This window comes from Pelecanus crispus, chromosome 7 (genome assembly GCF_030463565.1).
Source record: "Pelecanus crispus isolate bPelCri1 chromosome 7, bPelCri1.pri, whole genome shotgun sequence".
NCBI lineage: Eukaryota > Metazoa > Chordata > Aves > Pelecaniformes > Pelecanidae > Pelecanus > Pelecanus crispus.
The window spans coordinates 14,347,966-14,375,947 of NC_134649.1; the positions used below are offsets into that span (position 1 = coordinate 14,347,966).

The following is a 27,982-nucleotide window of genomic DNA, read 5'->3' on the forward strand; positions in this document are numbered from 1 at the left end:
AACTGAGAAATGGGAGGAGACTTGGAGAAACTAGGTGAGCAGCTGAGAGGGAGTGGAGAGGCTGGTGTGGAGGGCGTGCAAACACAGCTACTCGGGGTGTACAAGCACAGCTCCTCGGGGGCTTCTGGTGCTGGGGAAAATCAGAACTGCCTGGACAAAGCCTAGAATAACTTGCAAAAACTGAGAATTCAGAGATTCAGGGAACTGCACTTGGTTCAAGAAGTACCAATCACTTTGAAAAATGGGTTGAAAAGTTGAACAGTAGAATAAAGTACCAATCCCTTTCAAAATTCAGTTCTAGCAATCTTAAATTGTGCATCTGCTATTAGGGGCTACTGTGACCTTGATATTTGTGACTCGGTTCAGGAAAGTGGAAATGACAATATCCTGACATTCTTGCAGATTGTCAAAATTAATTTAATGGGTATTTGCAGAGCCCTTAAACCCTGGTAGTTCTATCCTCAGACCAGGGCAATATGTGATGAATAAGACATGATTTTATTTTTTCTTGGTATCCAATTACTGGTAATCAGGTGAGCACTATCTGTCTTGTGCAATGAATGAAGCAGAGCACTGAGCACTTGTGAGGAGAAAAAGAATTATCTGCTCATGCAGTAAAGCTGTATCAGAGCAGATAGAGCTTGTTCTGATTACTGTGATTGTCATGTCACATGGAGTTCCCTTCAAAGGTCAGAAAAGTTTACTAGCTGACATTAAGGCCCATATTCCCATGTTCTCCTGCTATCTGAAACATTAGAGCAATCAGGAAGATAAATCTTCTTGTTCCTCTGTGTGAAAAGGTTCAAAAGTTTCCATTACTACCCTGCTGTTTCACTTGATTTCGGCAGTTATCGCAGGTTCTTGGTTGAAGTTTTCCTACTTGACAACAGCCTGTTCAAGCCTTGCCACTGATTTACCACCACCTAGCAATGATTAAATTTGTATTGTTTACTAACAAATATCATTGGACCTAGGATGATAAACATGGGGTACAGGGTGGTACTTTGATCGCAAACTGTACATGTAGTCCTTGAATCATTTTTACTACAAGCAAATGAATTGCCTTAATTATTTAAACAGGGATATTATCACAAACCATAATAATCTCACTTTACTCTGTACTTCTAGGAAGTATTTAGATAGTCCATGCAGCTGTGGAAATACTAGCTTGGGTAGTCTGTCAGGAAAAAATAACAGCTGACATCTTGAAACCTTTGCTGGGTTGAAGGGAAAACCACCGACTCGGTTTTGACGAACATTGCGCTGTCTTGTGAAGTCTTTGTGAAATGTCTCTGACAGACAGGCTTGAGAGTGTTAAGTCCTCCCTGGAGTTGCCCTTGGAGCAGGATGGCTTGGGCAGTGGTAATGAGATTCCAGTCCAGCCCTGGTAGGATGGTTTGGCTCTGAAAGCAAGCGTTGAGACTCGTGTCCATCCTTGATTTCTGGGATATACCTTTTCCAAGGCAGTCTGTAGCTAGAGAGGCTGTCTGTCCTGGAAAAGTTAATAGCAAGGAAAAGCCGAGAGGTTTGTGGGCTGCAGTCTTACCCCTCTGGGACACCATTTCAAGACGCAGACTACCAGGAAGAGTTTGTCCACTGTTGTCTGGTGGCTGAAGCCTGACTCTTCATTGCTTTGGGTGGCCAAGTGAGATCTCCTGTTGTGCAGCCTGACCTTGTCACAGATAGTCTCCTGCTACTGAACACAAGTGAATGGATTTGTGCACCTAACTTCTGTGATAATGGATGCAAGGGAACAGAAGAAGGTCTTTCAGCTGGTTTGTGGTGCGGTGAGCCACCGGGGACATCAGACTACAATAGGAAGCACATGGCAGCTCTTGCTGTCATCCAGGGCAATGCTGGAGTAGGTCGCGGAGCACATGTGGACACTATGATCATGTTGGAGTCTGTTGAATTGCAGCAATCATGAGAACTAAGTATTGCAGTTAGAGTTGGTCCAAAGGTTGAAACTCCTCTTCTTTGAATCATCTTGATTGCTTTTGTTTTGGGAGTGTCCAGATTAAGCAATAAGAAGAAATTTGAGATAATGGTTAGCAATTTTTTTTGTTTACTAAAATAGGTTTATCAGCAAATGATTTCATTTTAACTGAGGCTTAAATGGTTCTCCAGTGTTTCATAAAACATAAAGAATGAGGGAGGAATACCTTTTCCCCTGTCACAAAATATAGCTTTAGATGTATGTGGTATCTCTTAAGTTTTGGTCTAACAGCATTTGACTGAATGCAATTGAAAACTGTTTAGAGATATGCTGGAGATAAGAGAAAGCTGATGCACTAAAAAGCAGAAGGTTTCTCTACCTCTTTGGCTTTTCTTAGTTCCAGCTCACTTGCAAAGTAAATCTTGCTATTCAGATCATGAAAGAACCTCTAGGCATAACTATACAGCGAAATGTTTACTTATATGAGATAACTTTCTGGTTTCAAGACTGCTTCTCGGCGATTTCTCAGCACCACGGTATCCTGTGGAGGTATTTCTGAGGAGCAGTCTGCATGAGCCCTGTACAAGAAGAGCATGTCTCTGTGAAGGAGGCTGTCCGGTGACGCAGTCAATAGGCATGTGAGACACATTTCCTCGTAGGTCACGAAGGAAAAAAGATATACAGGATTTCTTTCCAAGTGCAGAAAAGAATGAAGTCTGGGTTTACAATTTTAGGGTTCTTTTTACGCTTGTGGTCATTAAGGACAGTTGGATCTCATGCACTGAAGCTCTCATTGAGCTCTGCAAAGGCTGACAGCCTTGTCCACCTTCTCTTGTACCCTCCTCTCCTGCACACACACAGTGTGTGAACACGCACTAACAAGTGGATTTGCTTTTACATCCTGGAACACATACAGGGGCAGATGTATTCCATTTCTGTTTACACAGCCTTTAACTAAGAAAGTTTGGGATGGCCCGGTTTCAGCACTGTCACACCTCTAATAGAGGTAATAAATCTTATGTTTCCAAAATAACAAAAATTCAGCCAGATTTAATGTCTTTAACAAAAAAAAAAGAAAAAAAAAGAAAAAAAGATCAAGTTGTTCTTTGGACTTACAGAAATTTAGATCATGGGTAAAATCTGTTTCTCAGTACAAAAGCTCAGAAAATGTGTCATGTATTATTTACTCCTTTCATAGGTAGGAGTGCTTCTAGGCTGTTCTGTCTGTCATGGGAAAAGAAAACTTACAAATGATGGGTAGAAACCATCCGCTCCTGAAAGTGGGATTCCTCTGAGGTATGGTCATGAGAGAGATCAAATATGCAATTCTCTGTTAAAGTCTCAGCAGAAGCCTCAGGCCAGCCTTCCTGATGCTGGCTCTGCGGGAGAAAGCACTGTGGGTGGTTATGATGATGCCCCTGTGCAGAGGAGTGGTACGCTTACACACTCTTGCACTTCTAGTGCCCAGTGCAAAAAGGAGACCGGTCCGTGGCTGCTTCGAGGCCAACTCTTCCAGCCCCTGGCGATGCTTAACTGCAACACGGGAACTTAGAGGATTCAGAAGCATCGCTCTCTGGACTGAACGATTCAAAAAACACATCTGCTGGGGAGGTGCACTATCTACTTCTCGCTAATACTTGTAGTCTTCTGTGTATAGCATGCTGTTCAGTCATCAGCAGTGTGAAAGTGTGGAGAGGAGTGGGCTGAGAGGTGGTTGCTGCTGTTAGAAAGAGGAACAACTTGGTAGTGGGGGAGAAGGCTGGCGTCACTGCATTGAAGTTAAATCTGTTGAGAGTTTTGCCATGGACTTAAGAGAGCTGAGAGTTTGCCCCTATTCCAAATAAAGCATTTTATTTTTTAATGAAAGTAATCCAGCCACCAAGGCAGGAAACATGAAATTATTGCTCTACCCTTAATTGGTTTAGTGGTGGACTTGGTAGTGTTAGGTTAATGGTTGGACTGGATGATCTTAAAGGTCTTTTCCAACCTAAATGATTCTATGATTCTATTTGGGGATAAATTACTGGGTTTTATCTTTATGGAAGCTGAGAGAAACAAAATGAGACAGTGAGTTGATTCTGCATTCTGTATTACTGTTGCAAAGAGGAACAGATAGTTCTTGGGATCAGATGAACACATACAGTTTAACCTCTAAGCAGCTATTATTGGAGCCCATTTAAGTAGTTTGAGTTGGAAGAGCCTTTGCTGAAGCTGATGGGAAATGCCAGGGTAAGAAGATGTTCCCAGTGTTTGGCACCAGTCAGAGTCTGGAGAACCAATGCGTGTGTTGGCATTTATAGTGTGTCAGGAGGGGAAAGCTCCTCCTCGACAGTAAAAGACAAGCTGGCAAATTAGACAGTTCTGGTCAGTTTTTCCTCTTCAAAGGAAAATTTGATTTTCCTATTTTTCATTGTAGTGTAATTGCAAGCAAATAGGCTTTTTACTTGAGCTGTAGTAAGATAGAGATCTTGTGTTTCCTAAGCCTGCTACCCTCTGCAGTAAATGATGCTTCTGTGCATTTTTTTTTCCCTGTGTCGTAGTCAATGGTGCAAGTCCCTCTTTCTGAGCACTTCAGACAGTTGCTCTCTGTGGAGTGGCCTGAGATCTTGCATCATTTCCTGTCATCTGTCCAAAGCTATTTATAAAATGTCTGCTGATTCTGGCACATGGGCAAAACCCAGTTTTCATGAGAAAGCAAATAGTTTGGAAATGTATTACCTCCCAGCAAGTGTCTCAAAACTGTTGAGAAAACCTGAAAAGTCCTAGAAAATCTTAATGAAAGCTAAGATATAATGGGTTTGGGGAATATGGGGAATTGAATAGTCCCATATATTTGTAGTGGAAATCTTTAGAAATAGATGGCACAAGATGTGCTGAGAAAAAGCTACAGAGTATTAACAGGCAGGAGGTGGTTCCAAAATTTTTGTTAGCAAAATAAAAACTTTGAGTTTTGATGTCTGACAATATAACAAAAGTGACTCAAGGTAGCTTTTGCAATGCTGAATATTTGCCATATAATTTGATGATAGATGTTCTGTAAAAAGTTTCTACTTTTCAACATTTCTTAGGTTTTCCATCTCTTTAGCTTCAGGAAACTGAGTAGGGTGGGGGTCTGGCAGGGACAGTAGGAGACATTAAGTGAAGCAGCGTGCTTCCCAGATAATCCGCTGTTTATGATAAGTGCTATTTTGGGAATCCTGAAAAAGCGTGTTGGCCACAGACGAAATGCACCCTGAGCAACAGCACTCACATCGGCTTCCCACTGGCCTGCCTTGACCCTGCTGGCACTGTGCTGCTTGCCTCTTTATCTTTAGCCATCCAATATGCTGCTTGCTTGTGAAACAGCTGCATCCATGAGCTTTGGGCATGTGGGCGATCAATGTGTGCAGGACAAAGTGAATGGAGGATAGCCTTTGCCTGAGCAGTCACAAAGACACGATTTCTGAACGTGTCTCACAATCCAGCTTGTTTCATCCTGCTTTCACAAACCACCAGAAGTACCACAGTGCCGCAGGTGGCCTAAGCAGGACTGGAGTCTGTGTCCCACTCACGAAGGCCTCTACAGGATACAAATCTAAACAGCAGTAGAGGTCTGAGACTCTTCCACTATCACCAATTAGCATTGCTTGCCCAACCCCCAAGTTTCTCGTGGCAGCAACAGATCATCTTCTTGATGACTGACAAAGATTCACTTCTGGCCACGCTGTTCTTATGTAGTTATTGCAAAATAATATTTGAAAGTGTTTGAAATGCCTCAACTCACTGCACCTCCCTTCTCCCCTTGTAAGCTTGTAGATAACATTTGTTGCTATTTGATATGTAAAAGTTGTGTAGCCTCAGGCTGCTAAAGCAGTGTATTATATTAGCTGATGCCCATGTATTTGTATTGAGCTTTGCCCCCTGTAAATGTATTTCAAGAGGATTCTGGCGTTGGTGAAAATGTTAGTGAATGTTAGTCCAATTTTTTTTTTTTTTCTCTGCAAATGACAGGCACTGCAGCACCAGCTGTATTTACAATTGCACAGCAGAGGCTGTGCAAATCAAAATGCTGCATGTAAGAAGGTTTACTGTTCTATAGGAATGAACAAGAACAGTTCTACATAGCAATATGCATAGTTCTGCAATTAAATGCAATAGTTCTACAAAAATGTATAATTGTTCTACATAAATCCATCATCAGGCCTTTATAACTTCTGCTCAAGAGCTGACATATTTTCCAGTAGGGATCCAAAATCAAATGCATTTTTTGCTGAGAGCATCCTGCCCTGCTTCCAGGGCATCTCTCCACATTGGAGTACTCAAGGTATTACAGATACTTAAATAATATCTGTACAGTAATGTGCTGCCTTACAAATCTAGCAGCACTGCAGCCGATGCAATAACTAGCACAGAGATGCCTTAGACAATTGCTCTGGTGCCACTTCAGTGGGCAGATGTGTTCTCCTAACTGCTTCACTTGAGGTTTTGGAGGTGAGGATGGGAGCGGTGCCTTCCTGCAGGTCTGAACAACTGTCGCACACAGAATTCTCTTGTACTCTCTCTGAAGTACTAGGAAAAAAACATTTGGTGCTTCTCGTTTCCACTTCATCCTATGCTTTGCCTTGTCACAACAGCCCTGTTCCTCTTCCTCCAGAATGTTTTTCAGCTGTAGATTCATCCACTGACTGGATCTACAGCCTGGCTCCAGCACACCTCCCGTGTCCCGCGTTGGGAAGTTAGAAGCAACTCGGGTCACTTGGAGCACCTGAGTGTGAAAATGTTGGTACTAGTCATCCTTTAAAAGGTGATTAAACCTAACACATACTGCCTTAATTGCCTACCTTGGTAAATTTTTCTACACATTTGCTATTCTGTGCATGAAATACTGATAGCTACCTCTAAGCAGGGTTAACTAACAAGGAACTAATGAAAGGCTGAGAAATCTGGAAGAGCTCCAGCCAGACAAGTGAATTTCTCACACGGAGGGCTGACACTTTCAGTGATGACCCAGCTACAAGGCAAGTTTTCTAAGCTTTCCTCTTCTCCTAGTATTGCCACAGCTTTGCCAACTCCTGCTTTAGGCAGCTGCTTTGTCCCTGTGCTAAGTGTTGGTTAAGACATAGAAAAGGTAGGCAATGGAGTTGCCTGACATAATAAAAATGTTTGATATTAAGCAGGGAGCCTGCCTGCAGCTAGCTGTACCAAAGTGTCCTAGATTGCTGATGATCTACCAAGGGGGAAGAATGACTTGTTCTAAGTGTTTAATGACTTTTTTTCCTGCAGATTCGCAGAATTTCCAAAGTATGTCACAGAACCTATTTATTTCTAACCTCAAAGTTTAACATTTTCTGTGACTTTCTTTTTCCACCTTCATTTGCCCTTTGTACTTCCCTGCCTTTGGTTTGAATTGGTCTCTGTTAATGGTCTGTTCTTTTCCAGTCTTTCTATTGTTTCACACAGGGACAAAGATCTTAGGGTTTGCCTTTTCCCTTTCTTCTAAGTCCCCGAATAGTCTCATAGCTTCTTTCCTGATCAGAATGTAGACGGTACAAAGCTTGCTCTAGCAAACTCAGTTCCACCAAGCGAGTGCAAATGAGGTGATAGCATGCTCTCTGTGCCCAGCTAGCTTTGGCTACCGCCAAGCAGACTTTAACTAAAAAAGGATTTTGACTTGTTAAAAGTTTTTAAGACAGCAACTTCTGTGTGGTTACCTGCTAATAATGCTGGCATGAAGCATACTTCAAGATTTATTGGGAAAACTTTAAAGTCTGCAAACCCAGAGAGCATTCATTAAGAAAATGTGTTTGTGTTAAAAAGAACAAATAAAAAAGCCCTATGTCCAGTATGGAAAGGTGTAGTCTGACCTTTTCCAGGAAATGGAGGTGCCTAAGAAGTGAAGCTACCTGAGCTGTTGGGTTGTCAGTGAAACTCAAATTTATCTGGACTATTTGTGCTGAACATCAGCACTATGAAACTGTAAGCTGGGAGAACAAGTGATTTGTAAAGGCTTTGCTTAACACCTGCAGAGAACTAGGCTAACTGGAGAAGGCAGCAGTTAAAGGAGACCCAAACAAACTATTAAAAACTCTTGGGAGCTGTGCCAGGAAAACCAAATCATACTTCAGGGCCCAGATCACCCTGCAGAGCATAGGTAAGCAGGAACAGGCCAAGGAGGCATCAGAAACTGAGTGTTTCTTGAACCTCTCCCCATCCCCTTTCAGTAAGTGGGATTTTCTCTCTAATCCCTATCCTCATGCAAAATGAATCCTAGACTTTGGTAAGAAACATGGCCAGTCCTTAAAAATCTATCCTAGGATACATTTCCCTTCCTCTGGGAAGTTGCGGCAGGAGCAGTCTGGCGGGCGCCCAGGGTACTGTCTGCTGTAAGTCTTCCCCTGTGTGTCTTCGCAAATTTGGCTGCCCAGGGGACTGATCTTGCAGGACAGGCCAAAACCAGGCATCACCTTAGATACCTTAATCTTCACTGGGGGTGGAGGCTGCTTGATGTGAGGTACGTGCTTAAGTTCAGCCTTTTCTGAAAATACCTGGAATCATTAGAGCGCACTGCATAATGCCAGAAAACAAAGATTTCCCGCAGAAAAGCCCAATGAAGCAGTGAAACTGAGACAAAACCTGGAGCTGCCAAGTCACCTTGGGCAACCTTTTCAAACTGTCTCCAAATCTTTCTTCCCTTGCCAATCATAATGGGTGTGGACACTTAAAAATACTTCATTCCCTTTTATGCCACAAGTAGTGATTCACACACAGGACTGAAAGATTACATTCAAATTTACTGTTTGATCTTTTTGAACTTGGATATACTAAATGAATCATTGCCTCAGTTCTAATTATTTCTTAATTGCTGGGCTTTATGACCCTCGAAGTCCAGTTCTTTTCTTACTCTGCATTCTACTGACAGTTAATATCTGCAAATGTTTTAGAATGGGTTGGTATCATATGGCATATCATCTACATGCTATGGAATCGCATTCTTGTGGGGAATGGGGAAACAATTTGACACAGTAATTTATAGCCTAATCAATAGGATACTAAAAATCTGAGAACAGATTAGCAATTTGCTGGATTAGATAGCCATAAATTGCCGAGGAATTAGGAATTCCATTAATTGGGAACCCAGAAAAATGGTGGTACATCTGGACTACGTGAGATTTATGAGTAAGCATGTGCTACCCAGGTGAGGAAGCTTGCCACTTAATGCAAGCCTGCTCTGTGTTTGGTAAACTACTTTTCAAACAGTCTGGGCTGCTGCAAAGCAAACTCCATGGATGTGCAACTTCTCCACCTGACTGAAATGGCAATATGGGTATTGGCAAATAGTCCCAATGGACACAGTATGACAATGGGCTCTCCAGGAGCTGTTGCAAGGCTGTAATATAAAATTTTTCTTACTGCAGCACCCTAGGATCAGGTTGCTTTTTTGTCTCTCATAATGAAAATACTTTCTATGGGTGGAAGGATACTTTAATTAACTAAATAGCTCTGGATTTAGACATACAACCACTGCTGCTCCTGCCTTTTTTTGAGTCCCAAATCTCTTCTTTTAATGCAAGTAAATACTCCTCTGTGGCTTGGCTCTGATTGCCGTCCTAACATTACTTCTTCCAAATATGCACTCCTGCAGGTTTTTTTATAGACCGTATTTAAATACAGGCCTTCTGGAGCAGCCAATGCTGTAATCTTCCAATTCTGTTTTGCTGGGTGGGCAGAAGAACTGCAACTTCGTTTCTGACTTTTCTCCACTGTTGGCAGCATGGTTAGCTGCCTATAAATTAGCAAATATTGTAATGTAAAGTGTCAGTTTAGTTAATGACTTCTGTATGCATGCTCTTAGTACAGTACTGTATTATCAAATGCCCAAGTCACCTCTCCTGCTAGTGGGGGCAATGGCAGAGTTAGCAATGCACGTGACTAAATTAAAACAGTTAATGCTTGGCTTCATAATTGAAGGGGTTTTAAGTTATTTAAATAACTTTGGAGACGCTGGGGAGGGAGCTCCTTGGATGTTGATGTATGACTTATTAAAAAAAAAAAAGTTACGTGATTTAAAAGTGCAAGGGTCAATTGGATGCTTCTGTCCAGATGGCAGCAGACCGAGGCATAGAGCCCTGTGCAATGTAACTTCTGTCCTAGTACTATTAATACTGGGTGATTATAATACTATTAATATAATCTATATATAATATAAGTATATATAATTATATAATATATATAATTATATATAATATATATAAAATTATAATTAACTATATTAATAATCAACTATAATACTATTAATATTAATACTCTGTTTAACCAGTAAAAATGAGTATTGATTGGTTTATCTTCTTCTGAGTCATCCTGCACTGAAAAGGTATACGTGGGACCTAGGGAAACCGCACCCTGTCTTGAGAGTTGTACTGAAACTGTGTTAGTGGAAGCGTAAGGCTCTTCTAATACCTACAGGCCTGGTGTTTTCATGCCTCTCTCTATCCACTAAGACTGCTGTGTAAAAGTCTCACAGGGAAAAAATTTAATGTTTTAATTATTTTGCTTTATTTTGCTGTATCAGTTGTGATTTTCAGGGAAAAGTAGACTTTTACTATCTCTGCCTATGTCCGTTAAGGGAGATGCAATAGCAAGAGAGAAATTCTTCCTGCTGTCTACAGAGGTGACAGCAATGGGAAGGAGTTTGTAGATGCTTGTGGGGAGAACATCCAGGTCCCCCATGACGCTAAGACTGCAGAATATCTGAGCCAAAACGTCCCCTTCAGAGAAGGAAAGCCTGCCTCCGTCGTTCCCGCCTGCTGCCTTCCAACCGCGTCTTTGTTTCTCTACCATGAGGGACGTTTAAAGCCGGGACGGCAGAGCTGGGCCCACACAACCACTTGCCTGCCCGTCCCCCACACGCTGACATCCGCAGGAGCGGCGCTTGCGTGGCAGTGACTGACGCTGGGCCTCCTTGTCCCGCTCCTCTTCTCCCCTTCCTCCCGCGGGTGTCGGTGGCAGTGACTGACGCTGGGCCTCCTTGTCCCGCTCCTCTTCTCCCCTTCCTCCCGCAGGTGTCGGTGGCAGTGACTGACGCTGGGCCTCCTTGTCCCGCTCCTCTTCTCCCCTTCCTCCCGCGGGTGTCGCAGGGCCTGCGACCTGGGCATGGAGACGCGGCCCGGCTCTCTTCCCTACATCCCCCCAGCTGCAGATAACCGACGTTCCCACTCTCTTCTCCGCCTGTGGGGTTTCTTTCAGTGTGCTGGATTGTGGCCAAGGGAAACGCTGAAGAAACCAAGCCCGAGGCCTTGCTAGGTGAGGTGCTGCCAGGGCTCGGGTCAAGCGCAGGTTTCAAAAGCGAAGCCTGACTCTAGGGAAGCTGGCAGGAGGCAGCGGAGATCAAATCGGAGGAGGAAGCAGCCATCCTAATTGAAGCTTTGAGTACTAACGCAGTATTAGGCGGCCACCGTTAGCGTCTGTAGGCCTCCGGTTCACGCTGGCTTCGGTGGCAGCGTGCAGCCCTGCACACAGCTCCACCCGGGCCATTTCTTTGATGTTTCGCTCCACCGGACTGTGAGGCTAACTGGGCGTACGGGCTACCGGGGGCCGCCGCGTCCCACGAGGGCAGGCCAGGCCGTGAGGTGACCGCTCGGGAGGCGGCGGCCCCCGGGCCCACCCCGCGGAGGGCAGGGGGTCGGGCGCTCCCCCGCACTCGAGGGCGCGGGCCCCGCAGCGCGGGCAGGCCCCGGGGACGGCCCCGCCTCCCGCGCGGAGACCCGGGCGGCGCTGCCCTCCCTTCCCGCCGCCCTCCGTCCCTCAGGGCCGCCTCGGGCCCCGCCCCGACCGGCCACAGCCGCGCCCCGCCCCGCCGAGGCGGAGCCGCCGCCGGCGCCGCCCTTCCCTGCCCTCCGCGCCGGGTTACATGGCGGCGGCGGCTGCGGCGTCTGCGGCGAGGCGGGCGGGCGCCGGGCGGGAGCCGGTGGCAGGGCCGCGGGGCCCGGCCGTGTGAGCAGCGCAGACCCCGATGAGCCTGGGAAGGCCCGTGAGTGCGGCGGGGCGGCGGCGGCGGCGGCGGGGGGGCGGGGGGGGGTCTCGGGCCGCCGCACGCGCGGGCCCGGCCCCGCCGCACAAAGGCGCTTTGTTCCCTCCCGCCGGGCGGCGGCGGCGGCGGCGCCCCCCGGCCCGGCCTGCGTCGCGCCTGCCCCGCTCCGCCGGGGCCCGGCCCGGCCCCTCCGCACTGCGGCGGCGGCCCGGGGGCAGCGGCGGGGCCGAGGGGGCGAGCGGGCGCTGACGGGGCGGGCGGGGGCGGCCGCGAGGGGGGCGCTCCCCGCGGCCGGCGGCTGCGGCCCGGGCGGGGCCCCGCCGGGCCCGGGGTCGCCTCTCCCGCCGGAGCGGGGGCCGGGGGCGGCGGGCGGCGGCCGCGCCCTGAAGGGCGTTTGAAGGTAGGGCTCCTCGGCGCTGCGGCGGCCCCGCGGGGGCGCCGGGGCCGGTGGCCGCGGTGCGGCGCGGCCGGGCTGGCCGCCCCCCGCCCTGCGGCCGGGGGCACGGGGGTGGGCGGCCTCCGCCTGAGCGGTCGCCGGTGTCTGGAGGGGGCGTGCGGGAAAGGGGCGACGCTGGCGGGCGAAGCTGGCTCGTCCCGGCGGCGCGGCGGGAGGAAGGAAGGATGTCCTTTGCCGGGACGGCCGCGGGCTGGCGGCTGCCGGCGGGCCCGGCCGGCGCGGGGGGGGCCCGGCCTCCCCGAAGTCTGCGGAAGTTTCGCTGCTGAACTCGGTGCCGGCGGGGCCGCGCCGGCGGCTCCTCGCGGGGGACTCGGCGCCGCTCTCCAGCCGCCGCGCCGGGGGACGTGGGGGCCGGTGCCGCTGTTCCGCTGCCAGGGCGCCCGCAGGCTCCCCCATAACCTCGAGCGCGTTCAGTGGAAAAAGTAACTTAATACTTTTTGTAAGTAGCTTGAAACGCCCGATGAAAAGAGCTTGAAGAGAGGCCGCTCGAGTTTCGGCATTTGGAAGAACAGGTACCCGTGGCTAGGCAGGCAGGATGCGCACACTGGGCTTCTGCGCGATACCTCTTTCTCTGGCTAGTTCAGTGCCATTTTGGATCAGACTGACAATGGCCGAGTTAATTGTGTCATGGAAAAAGAAACGGCGGTTGACGTGTTGTCATGTGGCCTGTGCAAACGTTGATAAAAGCGCTGTTGCCAGCAAGCTTTTTTTATATATATATGAATACGTATGTCTACGTGTGTGTGTGTGTGTGTGTATGTAAAAATAACATTGTGATAGCATGATGTGTTTATAAACCAGTTACAAGTTCCAGAAAGTGGTGGCTCAGAGTAGAGGTAGATTTTAGTTTGGTAATTGGGTTCAGAAAATGTGTGCTGTAAAGCTAAAATGGGAACTTTGATTTCAACCTCTCGCTCAGGCTCAGTCCTTGCTTGTGCGGTCGTTATCTTTAACTCACTCTTGACTGGTTAACTGTTCAGTGGAACAGCAGATGGTAGCAGATCTGCCGAGGTGCAGAAGGCTGTGGTTAGCTGATGGTAGGCTTCTTCAGTGGTGAGTTTTCGTTCAATTATCTGAAGGGAGGACCGAACCGTTTTTATTTATGATACAGAAAACCACAGTGGATCTTCGTGTGCTTTTACAGATCTTTCAGAAGATTTATAAACTAATAGTAACATTTGCTGACTGCCAGCACAGAGTTCCCTAAACAGCGTGGGGAGCAAGTAGGAGGCTTTAGAAAAGCGGCAGTTTCGTGAGTTGGACGATGACTCACTCTGCCTACTGACTGCAACGTGGCTGATCTAAAAAAAAAATACTTCTGTGCCCCGAATTTTTATAGTCAAGGGGATAGTACTTAGCAGGTTGTGTAATATGTCATTAGTCATTCTTGGTCTTTCTCTTGTGAGTAATGATTTGATCATTATGTGGTCTGCATAATGAAATTAACTGGTACCTTTCCCTCTTACTTGTATTCCTGAAAAAGTAAACATCTCATACTTCACTGTGTTTCAGTGTACATCCTGTTTCCTGAAAACTGTGATAAATCCACGTGCAGAAGTTGAGCACGAATTGAGGGGGCTGCTTGCATAATGCATGAAGCTGGTCGTGTGTGGTCATGTCTGCCAGGACTAGGAATAATTTCAAAGACGACAGCCCTTCTGTGGGTCACTTCTGTTGCCCTCTCTGAGAACTGATCTGTTTTAAAAGCATAGTTGTAAACCACTTAGGAAACTAGTAGCTTTTTGTTTCCTTCTTTAAACTTTGTGGGAGGAAGGAATAAAATTACCACTTAAAAAACCCAGTAGTCTTGGAAAGGTGACAGCGTAAATGAAAACATCAGTGTCTGCGTGAATAGCCCGTTCGGCACAAATTTGGGTGATAAGCACCCCCTTTTTATACTGTAGTCCATCATGTGTTGTAAGAGGTCAGAGCATGTTACACACAACTGAAGAGGAATTTGTCGTTTTTGTTCATTTAGTGTGTATTTTCAAAACAGTGGGTTGGACTGATGGTTAGGACTTCCATTGAAACTGAAAACGTATAAACTTAACAGGTGTTGGTGTCACTCTTTGTTAAGTATTAGTGTTTTAAAGAACCCATCTCATTATTTTCCAAAGTTAAAAACGACTGTAAAATGAAAAGAAGAAAATTTGTTACTTTCAGCTCGTTGTGGCTTGAGAAAAGCCTTGATTTCTTCTAGTTGATTACCTTTTAAGTAATTATTATCTTAGTCAGAGTGAAAGACAGTTTGAGGTTAACTTTTTATTTTCCATCCCTCTTATCTGCTGCTGGTTCACAGACTCTTTGGCTTACATGTCTGTTTGCTGTTAACTCGTGGCTGGGGAGAATAGTTCAGCTGCTTCCCTGGCGCGAGCGATGCTCTGGGGCTGCGGTCCTGGCGGAGGGGCCAGCCCATGGGCGATGGCAGGGAAGGGGCTGTGGCATGTGGCTGCGCGAGGGGAGAGATCGAACTGGCAGAGCGAAAGAAGTACGCCTTTAATGGGAAAGTAGTTAATGCTGGGGTTAGTTTAGAAGCGTATTTTTTTGTTTAGACAAGGATATATGAACCTGCTACAGCATTTCATCTGTTACGTTTCCAAAGTAGAATTTTCAGTGGCATTGAATGAAAGATCACTCTCAATTACTGAATCTTAATTTCATTTGTTTTAATAGTGGGGCATTTTTGCTGGGATGGTCTCTGCGCTCACCGTACTCATGTGAGGTACTGTATCTCTTTGGTAGATAGGCTGCCACCTGGTCAGCTTCCTTGGACTAGATCCTGGTTTGAATGATAGCTGGGCCCTGCTTTTTGTGGCTTGGGATTAAGTCATTTGCTCATAGTTACGCGGGAAGTTTGTAGCAGGATCAGGTCAAACTGAAGGCTGCAATGGGTCGCTTATGTTGTCAACATTTGTTTTCTTAGCTAAATCACTCTGATTCTGAAAATCATCGTATACCTTCTGAAAATGTTGCAATTAGTGGTCACCTAGTGGCGGGATATCGTATAAGCTGATGATTAAAAAATCCTCATTTCAGGGATACAGGATGAAAATTTTAGGACTCCTACTTCAGTAAGCAAGTGGGCCATAACTCCCTTTCTCGTTGAAACAGTAATGTCATAACTGCTCTCATGTTGTAGTACTGCTGCCGCCTTCGTTTAGTCATGGCGGTAAGGGTTAGGATCTGGGTTACGGTGAAGAGATCGGCCGATCTTACTCCTTGCTACTGATGGGCATCTTTTCAAATCTGATCCTGTGCTGTTTAATGGAACTAGCTAAAAGAGAGGTTCCAGATGTGTCATCCAGCTGCTGCATACTGATTCTGTATGGCTGCATACTGAAGACATCAGCAATGTGAAACAATAGGCCTAATTATGGGGAAGAATACAACTGGTTTTAGGTGGTCCTGAGGATATAAAATACAGCTTATTGCATGGTATTTGAACAGAGGCCTTGGACCCTGAGTTAACATGAAATTCAAAGTGTGAGTATAAGCTACAAAAATGAATTTCCATAACAATTTTTTGGGGGAGTGGGGAATGGAAGGAAAATGGCCTGGGGTGATGCCAACTTTTTTACAGGCATCAGCTCACAATGAGTGAGCCTGAAAATGGTGCATGTGAATGAGAAGATATTTTTAGGTTTAGAAAAACGTTAAAAATCAAGAGGCTAGACTTCTGGTTTTTACAGTTGTGAGAAAAGAGTTGGATAGTCACTGATGCTCTCCCGATTAACTCTAGGATAAATTTTATATTTGTTCTTTAAGTAAATTCATGGGTATTATAAGGAGGGTCCTCATGCTGGTGTCTTAATATGGATATAAATTCAAGGTAGATTTGGTAAAAGTAACAGTGTTACCTCATTGTGTTTAGACTAAGGTTATAATAACCCTTGTAAAACACTGTCTAAAATTAGGACTCTTGGCAGCATGCAAAGAAAGGAATCTCAAGGCGATAGTTATACGTGCTGAGTAAAGAAAGCTCTGAAGATCACCCTTCTGGCAGGGCTCTGTACCACATCAGTGGAGGGCAGCTCAACACTTTTCAGTTTAGAAGTACTACATTTGGTGATCTCTATTTGAAAAGAAAAACCCAGCAGAGGATAGCATTTCTTTCCTTGCTTCTTTCCTGGAGGCAGGTGGTATGTGGCAGGAGGGAGCGAGCCGGGGCACTGGGGCTGTGTGTCTTGGTGGCAGTCAGGCTTGAGCCTAAGGAATGGTAATATTTAAATGTGTTGAAACAGTCTTGTGTCTGTTTGCCAGTGTGCCTTTCTTTATTTTTTTTTTTCTGCATGCGATTCTGATCACTTTAGTGAATTGAGACCATTATTTAGAATATGTTAATAGTTTGTCAGCTGCTCTTGCTGCCCTGTTAGGAGTGGAGAGACTTGTTTTGCTTGGTTCCAGTTGTCCCACTGAAGTGCTAGCACAGCTTTAAGGGAAAACATGCGTACAATTAATTCTAAAGTGTTGGGATAGTTTGGAGAACTTTACATTTATTTAAAGAGCTGGGGGAAGAGATGAAATATGTTTGTGTTAATCTAAGATTGAGAAGACGACGGTGGTTTCGTGTGACCTATAGTTGTTGGGGAAGAACATACAAGTGACTTGTAATGGAATTACCCAAAGCTTACCACACTGTGTCAGGTACATCTTTGACTCTTCTCTTTGTGGCATCTTTGACCTTTTAAAAGAAATGAGGATGTTGTGCAAAAATGCAACGTATGGTCTTTATGACTGCATTCTGCTGCTGCAGACAGGGCAACTTACTGAGAAAAATTACCACTTTTGTTTTTATAAATAGTAGTTGCATTCATTAGACTATTAAAAAATAAATGATGTCTGAAAGTGCCCATATGTTAGGGGAAGTGGTTATAGAATATATCAGTTACTGTGTAAAATGTACTCGCTGTTAGTTTTCTCTGTCATCTGGGTTGGATAAGTGTAGAAGTAATTGACAAAGTAATAGCATTTGTCTAATATGTAGGAATTGCCCCTATGATTCCTGTAACAATGAATCTGTAGAGGCAAAATGATGATTTGAGATGTTAGTAAACTTTATCCAAAATCACAAGGATTTCAGCTTTATAAGTGGCATTGGGTGTGGATTGTATCTTCTGGAAAGTCAGTAAATACTGGGAGTGTACAAACCTTACCTTTTTTGTGTGAGCGGTATCCGGTTGTCTTTTATTATGGTGAAATAGTTAAAACCCTAATTTTGTCTTTGAGTAAAAGTTTTGAGTGGAAAGAATTATTCAGAAATTTAGTGACTGAGGTGCAGGATATTATTGTTTCTGACTTGGCTCTTAACAGCTGTATTGGAGGAATTACCCTGTTTTCTGTGATACTCCATTCTTTATTAAGATTTAGTAGGATTTTTCATTGCATGCCTTATATTCTCAATAGGTTATATCTAAAACTTTCACAGTATATGTTTAGAAATTGTGGCTGGTGATTATTGTCAGTTATCCTCTGCAAGTATGAAAAGTAAATGTCATTTCTAGCTAGTTTAGCTTTTGTGATGGTTTCTTATTTTGTAACTGGACACTAAACAAGTTGTATATTTAGGACAACTTAAGGAGTTGGGGGAGGAGGAAGACTTCTGTATGTGCTAGAATACTGATGTATTTTTCTCTCCTTTTCAGGTTGTCACGGAGTAAAATGGATGGTAGCTTTGATTGTGATTGTGGTGAGCTGGAGCCACCTGATCATTAACAGAAGGCATCTTTTGTAAATCAAGAGCTGCCAGTTTCCCATTTAACTAGACTGTAAACAAAGGAGAGAAAAAGGAGGAAGAAGGAAAACAAAAATAGTGCTTACCAGCACCATAGAATGACGCTGCTCAGGACCAGTCCAACACTGAATGTATCTGCACTGTGAGGAGGAGGATGTTAATAGAAGCCTATTATGTGCATATTTATTCACATTTTTGTTAAATGTTAACCAGTTCAGCACAGTAGAGCTGAGTGCATAGTATGTCATTTCATTCCGTTTGAGTTTCTTGTGAGTATTTTCTTTAATGTCTGCAGAAATGCTGCACCTTTCTTGAACTATGAATGCTGCAATCTTTCTATCTTATGCTCGGTTTGAGTTCTAGAGCTTACGGGCTCTAAATTCAAGGGGACACAACAGGCCTGGCTGGCTCATAATGAAATGAGAGTGTCAAGAAACCATCTTGCAGTCAAAGCCAACTGTTTCTTCTCCCTTTCTGTAAGACCTTTCCTTCAGATACCAGTGGAAGTGTCTCCGTGTGTTTACAGAAGCTTAGTAGTTTGAGGAAAAAGAAACGTAAAGAATTTAAAAATGGCAGAAAAATTTGAAAGTCTCATGAACATTCATGGTTTTGATCTGGGCTCTCGGTATATGGACTTAAAACCACTGGGCTGTGGTGGAAATGGCTTAGTTTTTTCTGCTGTCGATAATGACTGTGACAAAAGAGTGGCTGTCAAGAAAATTGTCCTTACAGATCCCCAGAGTGTTAAACATGCTCTACGTGAGATCAAAATTATTAGAAGACTTGACCACGATAACATTGTCAAAGTATTTGAAATTCTTGGTCCTAGTGGAAGCCAGTTAACAGATGACGTGGGCTCCCTTACAGAATTGAACTGTGTTTACATTGTCCAGGAATACATGGAGACAGATCTGGCTAATCTGCTAGAGCAAGGCCCTTTACTGGAAGATCATGCCAGACTTTTCATGTACCAGCTGCTACGTGGGCTCAAGTATATTCACTCTGCAAATGTTCTGCATAGAGATCTCAAACCAGCTAATCTTTTCATTAATACTGAAGACTTGGTGCTGAAGATTGGTGACTTTGGTCTTGCACGAATCATGGATCCTCATTATTCCCACAAGGTATGTGAAGAGTGGGAATATTTAAGTGATGCACTGACAACTGTGCCGCCTTAAAATAGCATCTTTCTCCCTTTTGCAGAGGTAGATAGTCTGTGGAAGGCCTTGTTAGCAGATGGGATATCGTGTTAGGGATCATACAGTAGAACTGGAATGCGTGCAAACAGAGTAAAACGGATCTCTGGATGGCATGTTTTGTCTCAGATAGGACTACTGCAAGCATAAAATAGAACTTTCTTTTTTTTCTGGATGTGTTCAGAAAAGCAGATTTTTAACAGTGAATACAGAACCTCAGATTAAGAGCAACATTTAGAGGCGTAACTATAGAAGCCTTAGATAAGTTTGTAAGTGGCACATTCATAGTGTGCAAGTGTGGCTGCTTCCTGGGGTTGATTTAGAGATACTGTCTTCCTCGTTTAGATGATATTTCACAAGAGAGTTCATTATTATCTCTGCATTTATTTGGCATCTGGGAATAAGAAAGTTTTGCTGCAGTACCTCATTTGACTAATAAATAGTGTCATACTTCTATATTGTTGCTGTTCACTCATAAAGATATTACTGTTCCATTTTAAAAGGTAGAAAGGCTTAGTAGGGGGCGCATGGTACTATCCCTAGGACCCTGAGACAAAAAAAACTTGTAGCAGTGCCTTAAAAAAAAAGAAACAAGTAATTAAAAAACCATACCTCTTAAAAACCTAAGTAAGCTTTTTTCTTTTTCTTTTTCTTTTTTTTTTTTTTTAAATTCATTTCATTAGGGCCATCTTTCTGAAGGATTGGTTACTAAATGGTACAGATCGCCCCGTCTTTTGCTTTCTCCTAACAACTACACTAAAGCCATTGACATGTGGGCTGCAGGTTGCATCTTTGCTGAAATGCTGACTGGGAAAACCCTCTTTGCAGGTGGGTGGAATAGCAATGTGTGTATATATTCCTAAAAGAAGTGGTACTGCTTAATTATCTTCCTGAAGAAAGGTTGATTCTCATGGCTAATGACAATAGTCATTGACTATCAGGATATGCTATATTATTATGCAATTATATAAGCAAGCTATAAATTGATGTACTTGTAAAGCAGAAGACGTTTCAATTTTTGTTACTCATACTGGTGTGTATTCAGATAAATATCACAATTTAATTTAGTACTCGCGTAGATGGTAAATCTGTCTGTAATTAGGTTAAGCTAAATTTATTGGATGCCTAAGAAATGTTCTAAATACATGTATTTTAGTGAATTTATGTATCCAGGGAGTATTTGAGGCTTATGAATGCCCCGAGTATCATATTCATAAAGATTTTTTTTTTTTAATGATGAGGTTATCACTTCTCGCTGCTTTATATTTTAAATTATGAAAGAGTAGCCAGTTTTTTCCCATTCCCATTTTTTTGTCATCTACAGACTGTTCTGACCTGACCTTTGTTTCAGTGCTATAGGGAGGAGTCTTAAGATTTAAAATTTAGTGTGGCATACCAAGGAAATGTGTAACCTCCAAATGTTTCTGGTAAGATGGGAAGCAATGCTCTGGTCTCACTGGGTGCATCTACATTAGTGCTTTCGTTAGGATCAGGAGCAAATTTTTGAAGCAAATCTCTTGATGGCCATCCTGTACCACATTGCTGCTTTAGCTCAGTGCACAAACTAGAGTCTTTTTGGATAAAGTGAAACTGCCATTCGCACTGTAGGAGGTACTGTGCTCCACCTGCTGATAGGCATTCATTCAGTCCATGGGAGCAGATGAGCTAGTCTAGAGTAAACCCCTGAAATGCTTATTTTGTGTGCACTCTGGGGCCTCAGTAGCAGCTGTCTCATTCAGGCTTGCTCTTGGATTTGCTCCTATTGGTCTAAATTACTGGGGTAATGGAGATAAAACCTCTAAGAACTGAGCCTGCATTTCAAGGTTCACATTCTTTTAGGTACATGTGGACTAAAAGCACGCCTCTGCAGTAATTCTTAGCTTTGTACGTCAAGGTAATGAAATTGAGAGCTTTTTTCCCATTAAGTACTGTTAAAGGAGTACTGTCACCTTGAAATCATTATTTTATAAAAATCAGTGATTAATATGTGAAGAGGCTTTTCTTAACTTGCAGTGAGTTGCTAACTCTTTGAGTTACTAACTATTGGAGTAATGTCCCCAGTGTATTAAACGCTTGGCTGATAAGAGATTTATTGGGTTTCTATTGCATCAAGCACTTCTACTGGAAAATAGTGAAATAGTGGAAGAAAGTCTGTGGATTTCAGCGTAGATTGATTGCAACTGAGAGCATTTTAGCTTTTTTTTTTTTTTGGTAGCACTGGTATTTGCCGAAAGTTTTTATTGGTCTATTATCTGTGTAGTGAGATAGATTTTTTTTTTTTTTTTTTTTTTTAAAAAAAAAAAAAACAACCTTGGTCTTAGTAACAAATCCTAAGTTTATAAGCTTGTTTATGTGCCCTAATTGCATTGTGTAAATACCTAGAAAAATATTTTTAGATGTCAAAGTGTCCCTCTGGTAATTTAGCATTGCAATAGTTTTCTGATCTAAAGACTGGACTTCTTAACGTCATGCATTTGGAAATGGAAAATGGTTGGAGATATGACAGTTAGCCTGTCTAGACTCTGAATAAAATTCTCTTGCAAAGTTGTTTGGAGGGCTTGATTTGGTTAATTTGCAACTTCCTGTCTACTTTTGAACCATCCCTTAGGAATTCTGCTGTCTGGAAAGCTGACTGGAATGGGAAGGAAGAATGCAGATTAAACTTGCAGAATACCTGGGATGGGGGAAGGAAGGGAAGTTGAGGCAGAGGAATACAGTAGCTGTTCCAAACAACTTTTGTAATTCCTTCTTGTATTAAAAAAAAAAAAAAAAAAAAAAAAAAAATGAAATGCTCATTTCATTTATAGTGGAAAGCAAGCTCATTAATTTTAGGATGGATAGGACATGAAATAATGATACAATGCAATCTGTTTTCCAGCAAATTCCAGACAGTATAACATCTGATAGATTATATTAAGTAATTTGTAATAGTCTGAAGCAGGAGGACAAAACAGCTTTTTCAATCCAGCAAGTAAGTTAGCACAAGGCAGGACTGATTCAGTTGGGGAATGTAGGTCTTGGTCAGATTTTCTGTAGTGACTCAGCTTTTCTTTTAAGTCATCTGGCAGATGTGTGGTAGGATGTCCAGTGCAGACTGTCGTGCAAACTGCTGAAGCAAATGGGTAGCGCATAGATTTTGAGATGGTACAGTCTCTTTCTGGCCCTGCTTATTTTTGTATTTAATGTCACATGCATCAGTATCGCTGATGATTGCCCAGAGCTGCTTGGTGAAATGCTGGCATGCAAACAATCCTATATAGTTTCATCTGTTAGTTGCATCTCTAGGGTGCTACATGCTTCTTGGAGCTGAACAGTAAATTGAGGTAGACAAGCTATATTTCTGGGTACTCCAACTTCAACGTTGGTACTGAATATAGATGCCATTCATTATTCAAAATTCACCTGCTGTATAGGCCCTTACGGTTCTTTACCCAGGAAAACTTCAGATAGTGCTAAAAGTGTACTATCATTTCAATCATAATACAGTACTTCTTCCCCACCCCCCCCCCAAGATTACACTGCTTAACTGGCAGGTGATTTTTTTGTCTTGCACCTGACAGTAATACAGGGTTTCAGAGTAGAATATTAATACTGATGGTTGTGGCCTGTAGGATCTCTTGCTGAGCTACACAATTACTGTTTTTATTAATAAGGGACATATAATTCAGAGTGAGGTCAAATACTGAATTCATTAGGTGGATCAGTTGAAAGGGGAAGATTGCAGTATATAGTATATAACAAAAAGATAGTGTTGCTGTAGAGTACCTCATCCATGGTGAAAACACCCTTGCAAAAGCTTGAGGTTAGGTCACTTAATCTGTGTGTAGCAGCTCTGTAATTCTTCATACACTACAGCGTTTTTGAGAGCTCTTCAGATTATCATTCAAATTTAGAACTTCAGCCTTTCCTCTGTTGTAGGAGATAATAGTCTTCTACTGAAAATAGCTGCTTAGGGCACAAAATTTTGATGTGCCTTTCACATGCAGGGATCAGAAGTGTTTGAAGTTGAAATGGCAGCTTGTATTTTCTCTTGGTGCTTAGGTGCGCATGAACTTGAACAGATGCAGTTGATTCTAGAATCAATTCCTGTTGTACATGAGGAGGACCGTCAGGAGCTTCTCAATGTAATTCCAGTTTACATTAGAAACGATATGACTGAGCCACACAAACCTTTAACTCAGTTGCTTCCAGGCATCAGTCCTGAAGGTAAGTAATTCAGAAAAAAAATACTTCCTGGATTGCAAAATCATAAAATAGTGAACAACTTTACAGTGCATATGTGTGATTGTTAAAAGCAAGTTTCAATTAGAACAATCTTTGTGTTCTCTGAAGAAGGATTGTCTTCTGCTGTAATAAATTTTGCTTACATGATAGCTACTTGGTCATCTTTGGAGTAGAATTGTGAATCTCTGCTGGACCTGTTTGCACTGAAAGATTGATCAAATTGCTCTATTTTGAGACACTGGCCTTCCAAATATAAGGGCACATTGGAATGGAGTCATTATAAAACAACCATCTTTCAAATCTTTTTAAGAGAAAGTCCCCAAACCAAATTGACAGCAATGTTTCCTCATTGCTGTTGGTGGATACTGATCCAGCTTGAAGTATTCTGTCTCTTAGTATTTTTTCCTGCTTTCAGTTAAATTTTTATTGATCTTAGATTTGACCTCCACTCTTCTAGCTTTCCTATGGCTACAGAACATATATTTGGCAGTATAGTGTCAGTAGCTGATACTTCACAGGTGGCTTCTTTTAAGCAAATGCACACCTCTAGAGCAAAGCACTGCACCTTAATCTTAAATTCTAGATGTCTGAAATGTCACTTTTCTCCTGTTTAATGATAACTTTTTCTCTGCAGCGCTGGACTTTCTGGAGCAAATTTTGACATTTAGTCCCATGGATCGATTGACAGCAGAAGAAGCTTTGTCCCATCCTTACATGAGCATTTATTCCTTTCCAACGGATGAGCCTATTTCAAGTCATCCTTTTCACATTGAAGATGAGGTTGATGATATTCTGCTGATGGATGAAAGTCACAGCCATATTTATAATTGGGAAAGGTAAATTTATCACTTACTGGGCACGTAACATAACTGAATGGTTTTGTGCTTGAAGTAATGTTGCTTCATGGGCATCGTTTCCTTTTCTGTTTGTTTCTTGTTCTTGAGTTGAGAGTGCACTGCCTATAAGGGAAAAGTTATTGTCATTGGGTTTATAATTCATTAGACTGACTTGGATATGCTGATATATTCCTGAGATGCACTTAGGACTCTAGAATTTAACGTTAATCTCTCCATTACTTTTTTTTTCCAAAAAGATATTTCTCTAAAAAATAAACTTTTAAATAAAGAGAGTTTTAAGTATGATTGTCTTGTCTAATGATTAGCTCATATAATAGTAAAGAGGTTTACAGTAGTCATTTATCAGTTAAACACACTTTAAGGAAGAGTTCTGTAAATGGAGTGAGCTATTGTACGTAATTCTGGACTTAAATCTTTCAGATGTGCATATGAGGATTACTTTATGCCAGATTAAACTAAAAACCTGGAAGAGGTACCTGACTGGGTTGAGGAAAAACTTTTATCTGTGGTGAATTGTCATTATTCTGTAAGGGAATTTCTAAACTTAACTGTCTGTGTCTTGGGAGCTAGGAGACTGTTTTTTTCGCTGCTAACACTTAGGAAATTGTTTTACAGATACCATGAAAGTCAGTTTTCAGACCACGACTGGCCAATTCATAATAACTATGAAGCTGATGAAGTTCAGCGTGATCCAAGGGCTCTTTCTGATGTTACTGATGAGGAAGAAGTGCAAGTAGATCCTCGCAAATATCTGGATGGAGATCGTGAAAAGTATCTGGAGGATCCTGCCTTTGACACCCACTTCTCTACTGAGCCTTGCTGGCAGTATTCAGATCACCATGAAAACAAGTATTGTGATCTGGAATGTAGTCACACTTGTAATTACAAAATGAGGTCATCTTCATACCTAGATAATTTAGTTTGGCGAGACAGTGAAGTTAACCATTACTATGAGCCCAAGCTTATTATAGATCTTTCAAACTGGAAAGAACAGAGCAAAGAAAAGTCTGATAAGAAAGGCAAGTCTAAATGTGAAAAGAATGGGTTGGTGAAAGCTCAGATAGCACTTGAGGAAGCATCACAGCAACTTGTTGAAAAAGAAAGGGAGAAGAATCAAGGATTTGACTTTGATTCATTTATAGCAGAAACCATTCAGCTTAGTTTACAACACGAGTCTACTGATGTTGATAAATTAAATGACTTGAATAGCTCGGTGTCTCAAATAGAGTTGAAAGGATTAATATCAAAGTCAGTAAGCAGAGAGAAGCAGGAGAAAGGAATGGCTAACTTGGCACAGTTAGAAGCTCTGTACCAAACTTCTTGGGACGGTCCGTTTGTAAGTAGTGGGGAGGAGTGCTTCCTCATCGACCAGTTTTGTTGCGAAGTAAGGAAAGATGAACAAGTTGAAAAAGAAAATACTTACACCAGTTATTTGGACAAATTTTTTAGTAAGAAAGAAGATGCTGAAATGCTAGAACCTGAGCCAGTAGAAGAGGGGAAGCTTGGGGAGAAGGAAAGAGAAGAGAGCTTTCTCAGTAACAGTGGAGAACTCCTCTTCAACAAGCAGCTTGAGGCTATAGGTATTCCGCAGTTCCACAGCCCTGTTGGTTCGCCACTGAAATCAATACAGGCCACGTTAACGCCTTCTGCTATGAAATCATCTCCCCAAATTCCCCACAAAACGTACAGCAGCATTCTGAAACATCTAAATTAAAACACTCAGCAGACATTTCTTTTATATTCATGAGATGTGTTTGTCTTTTTTTATTACTAGTGTAAGTAATTTTTTTACTTGAATCAGATGGTGTAATTTTGGTATGGATTTCATTAGTTTTCTGTTTACCATTGTTTTTACAATCCAGAATTGCTTTCTATACGTGAGTTACTTTTGTTTTTAAACTGGCATGTCGTTTGCACACAAAATTAAAGAATAGAGCAAAATAATGCAAAATGCAGGAGGTAACAAAAAATGCACTATACCGAGAAAAAAAACATTCTCTCAGTAAAACAGTGTCCATGTTTTGCAGAAAAAGAACTTGCCTTGAAATTTACACAGTGAGACTGTACATAATTGCATGAAAATATCTATTTTTCCCAAAACATTTTTTTCATTCATGCGTATCTTAGAGTTTTTCATACTGTACACATTTCTTAGACACATGATACCAGCAGCAACTGAAATGAATGCAGAATTTGGTACGCATGTGTTATCTACCTCAAGGTAACAGCAGTATGTGGCAAAACATTAACCACCCATAGTGCTTCTCATTATGCACTTCTATTTAGCCAGCATTATTGTAGTAGCTATTCTTATTGAAAATCATTCAATATTTATAAATGTTCTGGTATGCATTCTTTATAGTGAAGTGTTAATATGCAGCACTTTTATTTATTTTAGCAAATAAGTATATTTCTGTAATTATAGAAAGTCAACTTAATTTTTGACTTACTTTTCAGATAAAAGTTTTTGTTTAGCACTATGGTTTTATTGCCTACATAGCTGGATATGTATTAACATCGGCTTATTCTGAGGCTATCCAATACATTTTTTTTTTATTTTTATTTTTTAGTTTTCATTTCAAGTAAAGCACTCACTGTGTATAGGAATTTGTAATTGGAGGTGCTTGATCTCTACAAAAGAAATTAGGAATTGCTTTATTATCAAATGCTCCTAGAAGTCTTAATTGTGTTCATTTTTTAAAAATTTTGTAATGTTAGTTGTGTGCATGGAAATAATTAAGGTACAACATTACTGTAGGTTAAAGTTCTATATGGTGAGACATTTTGTTTTTACTGTATGTTTTTACTGAATGATTCCTGTCCCACTCCCAACCCCCCTCAAAAGCAAGCATGAATAAAATTAGGATAAATATAGCATGTAGCATCTCGGTCTTCTGAAAATTTGTTTTACCTTCTGATTTTTTTAAATACTGGATGTATCATTGGCTCCCCTGTTTAAAATGAAAAACAAATAAAAACATGGCCAGCAAAAATGACTCTTGGTTTTTGATGCTTTGTACAATGAAAGATGGAGGTGCTACTGTAATGCAGCTGGCTGTGCTGTGAAGGCAGGCCTGCTCGCCTGCACTCCCTGACACAAGGTGCTCAAGGAAGCATGAGAAATTGTCTTGCAGTCTACCCTGGAAGGGCTGCTGCTGGGGATGCAGCGCCCTGGAAGGAGACTCCAGAAGTACGCTGCTGTCCTGGTGCGTATCCCTGTAATTAAGAAAATCTTGTGCAAAGGTACGGCTGTGAAAAGTGCTAAGTGTACGGTAGTGTCAATAACCATTTTTGATGAAAATTGACTTCCAGAGTATAAATGAGCATTACTGTTTTACCAACTTTTTAGACAGAATAGTGTTAAAGTGGAAAAGCTGCTTCGAGTGCGTGTGAGCACGTTCATGTTGCTGGCAACCTGGAGCAAAGGTAACCATGCAGGTACCTCAGCCAAGAGCCTGTCTGGAGCGCTTTCATGAGGAGTTTGAGGAGCGGGACCGGGTAACCCCTATGGGCTGTTTCAAAATGCGCGCATTGGGTCTCTGTCGCAGCAAGCCCTAAGAACAGCATGATTTCTC

The 27,982-nt window shown here is 42.6% G+C and overlaps 1 protein-coding gene across 2 annotated transcripts; it reads left to right on the forward strand.

Moving 5' to 3' along the window:
- Positions 1–11,897: 11,897 nt before the first annotated feature.
- MAPK6 (mitogen-activated protein kinase 6) lies at positions 11,898–27,388 on the forward strand. Of its 2 annotated transcripts, XM_075714098.1 has the most exons (6): positions 11,898–11,942; positions 18,042–19,254; positions 20,010–20,154; positions 23,368–23,532; positions 24,185–24,386; positions 25,023–27,388. In XM_075714098.1, the coding sequence occupies exons 2-6, from the start codon at positions 18,700–18,702 to the stop codon at positions 26,119–26,121; spliced, it is 2,166 nt and encodes a 721-aa protein (XP_075570213.1). In that variant the 5' UTR covers positions 11,898–11,942; positions 18,042–18,699; the 3' UTR covers positions 26,122–27,388. The 2 variants fall into 2 exon arrangements, with proteins under 2 accessions (XP_075570213.1, XP_075570214.1); XM_075714099.1 differs by lacking the exons at positions 23,368–23,532; positions 24,185–24,386; positions 25,023–27,388 and adding an exon at positions 21,935–22,035.
- Positions 27,389–27,982: the final 594 nt, after the last annotated feature.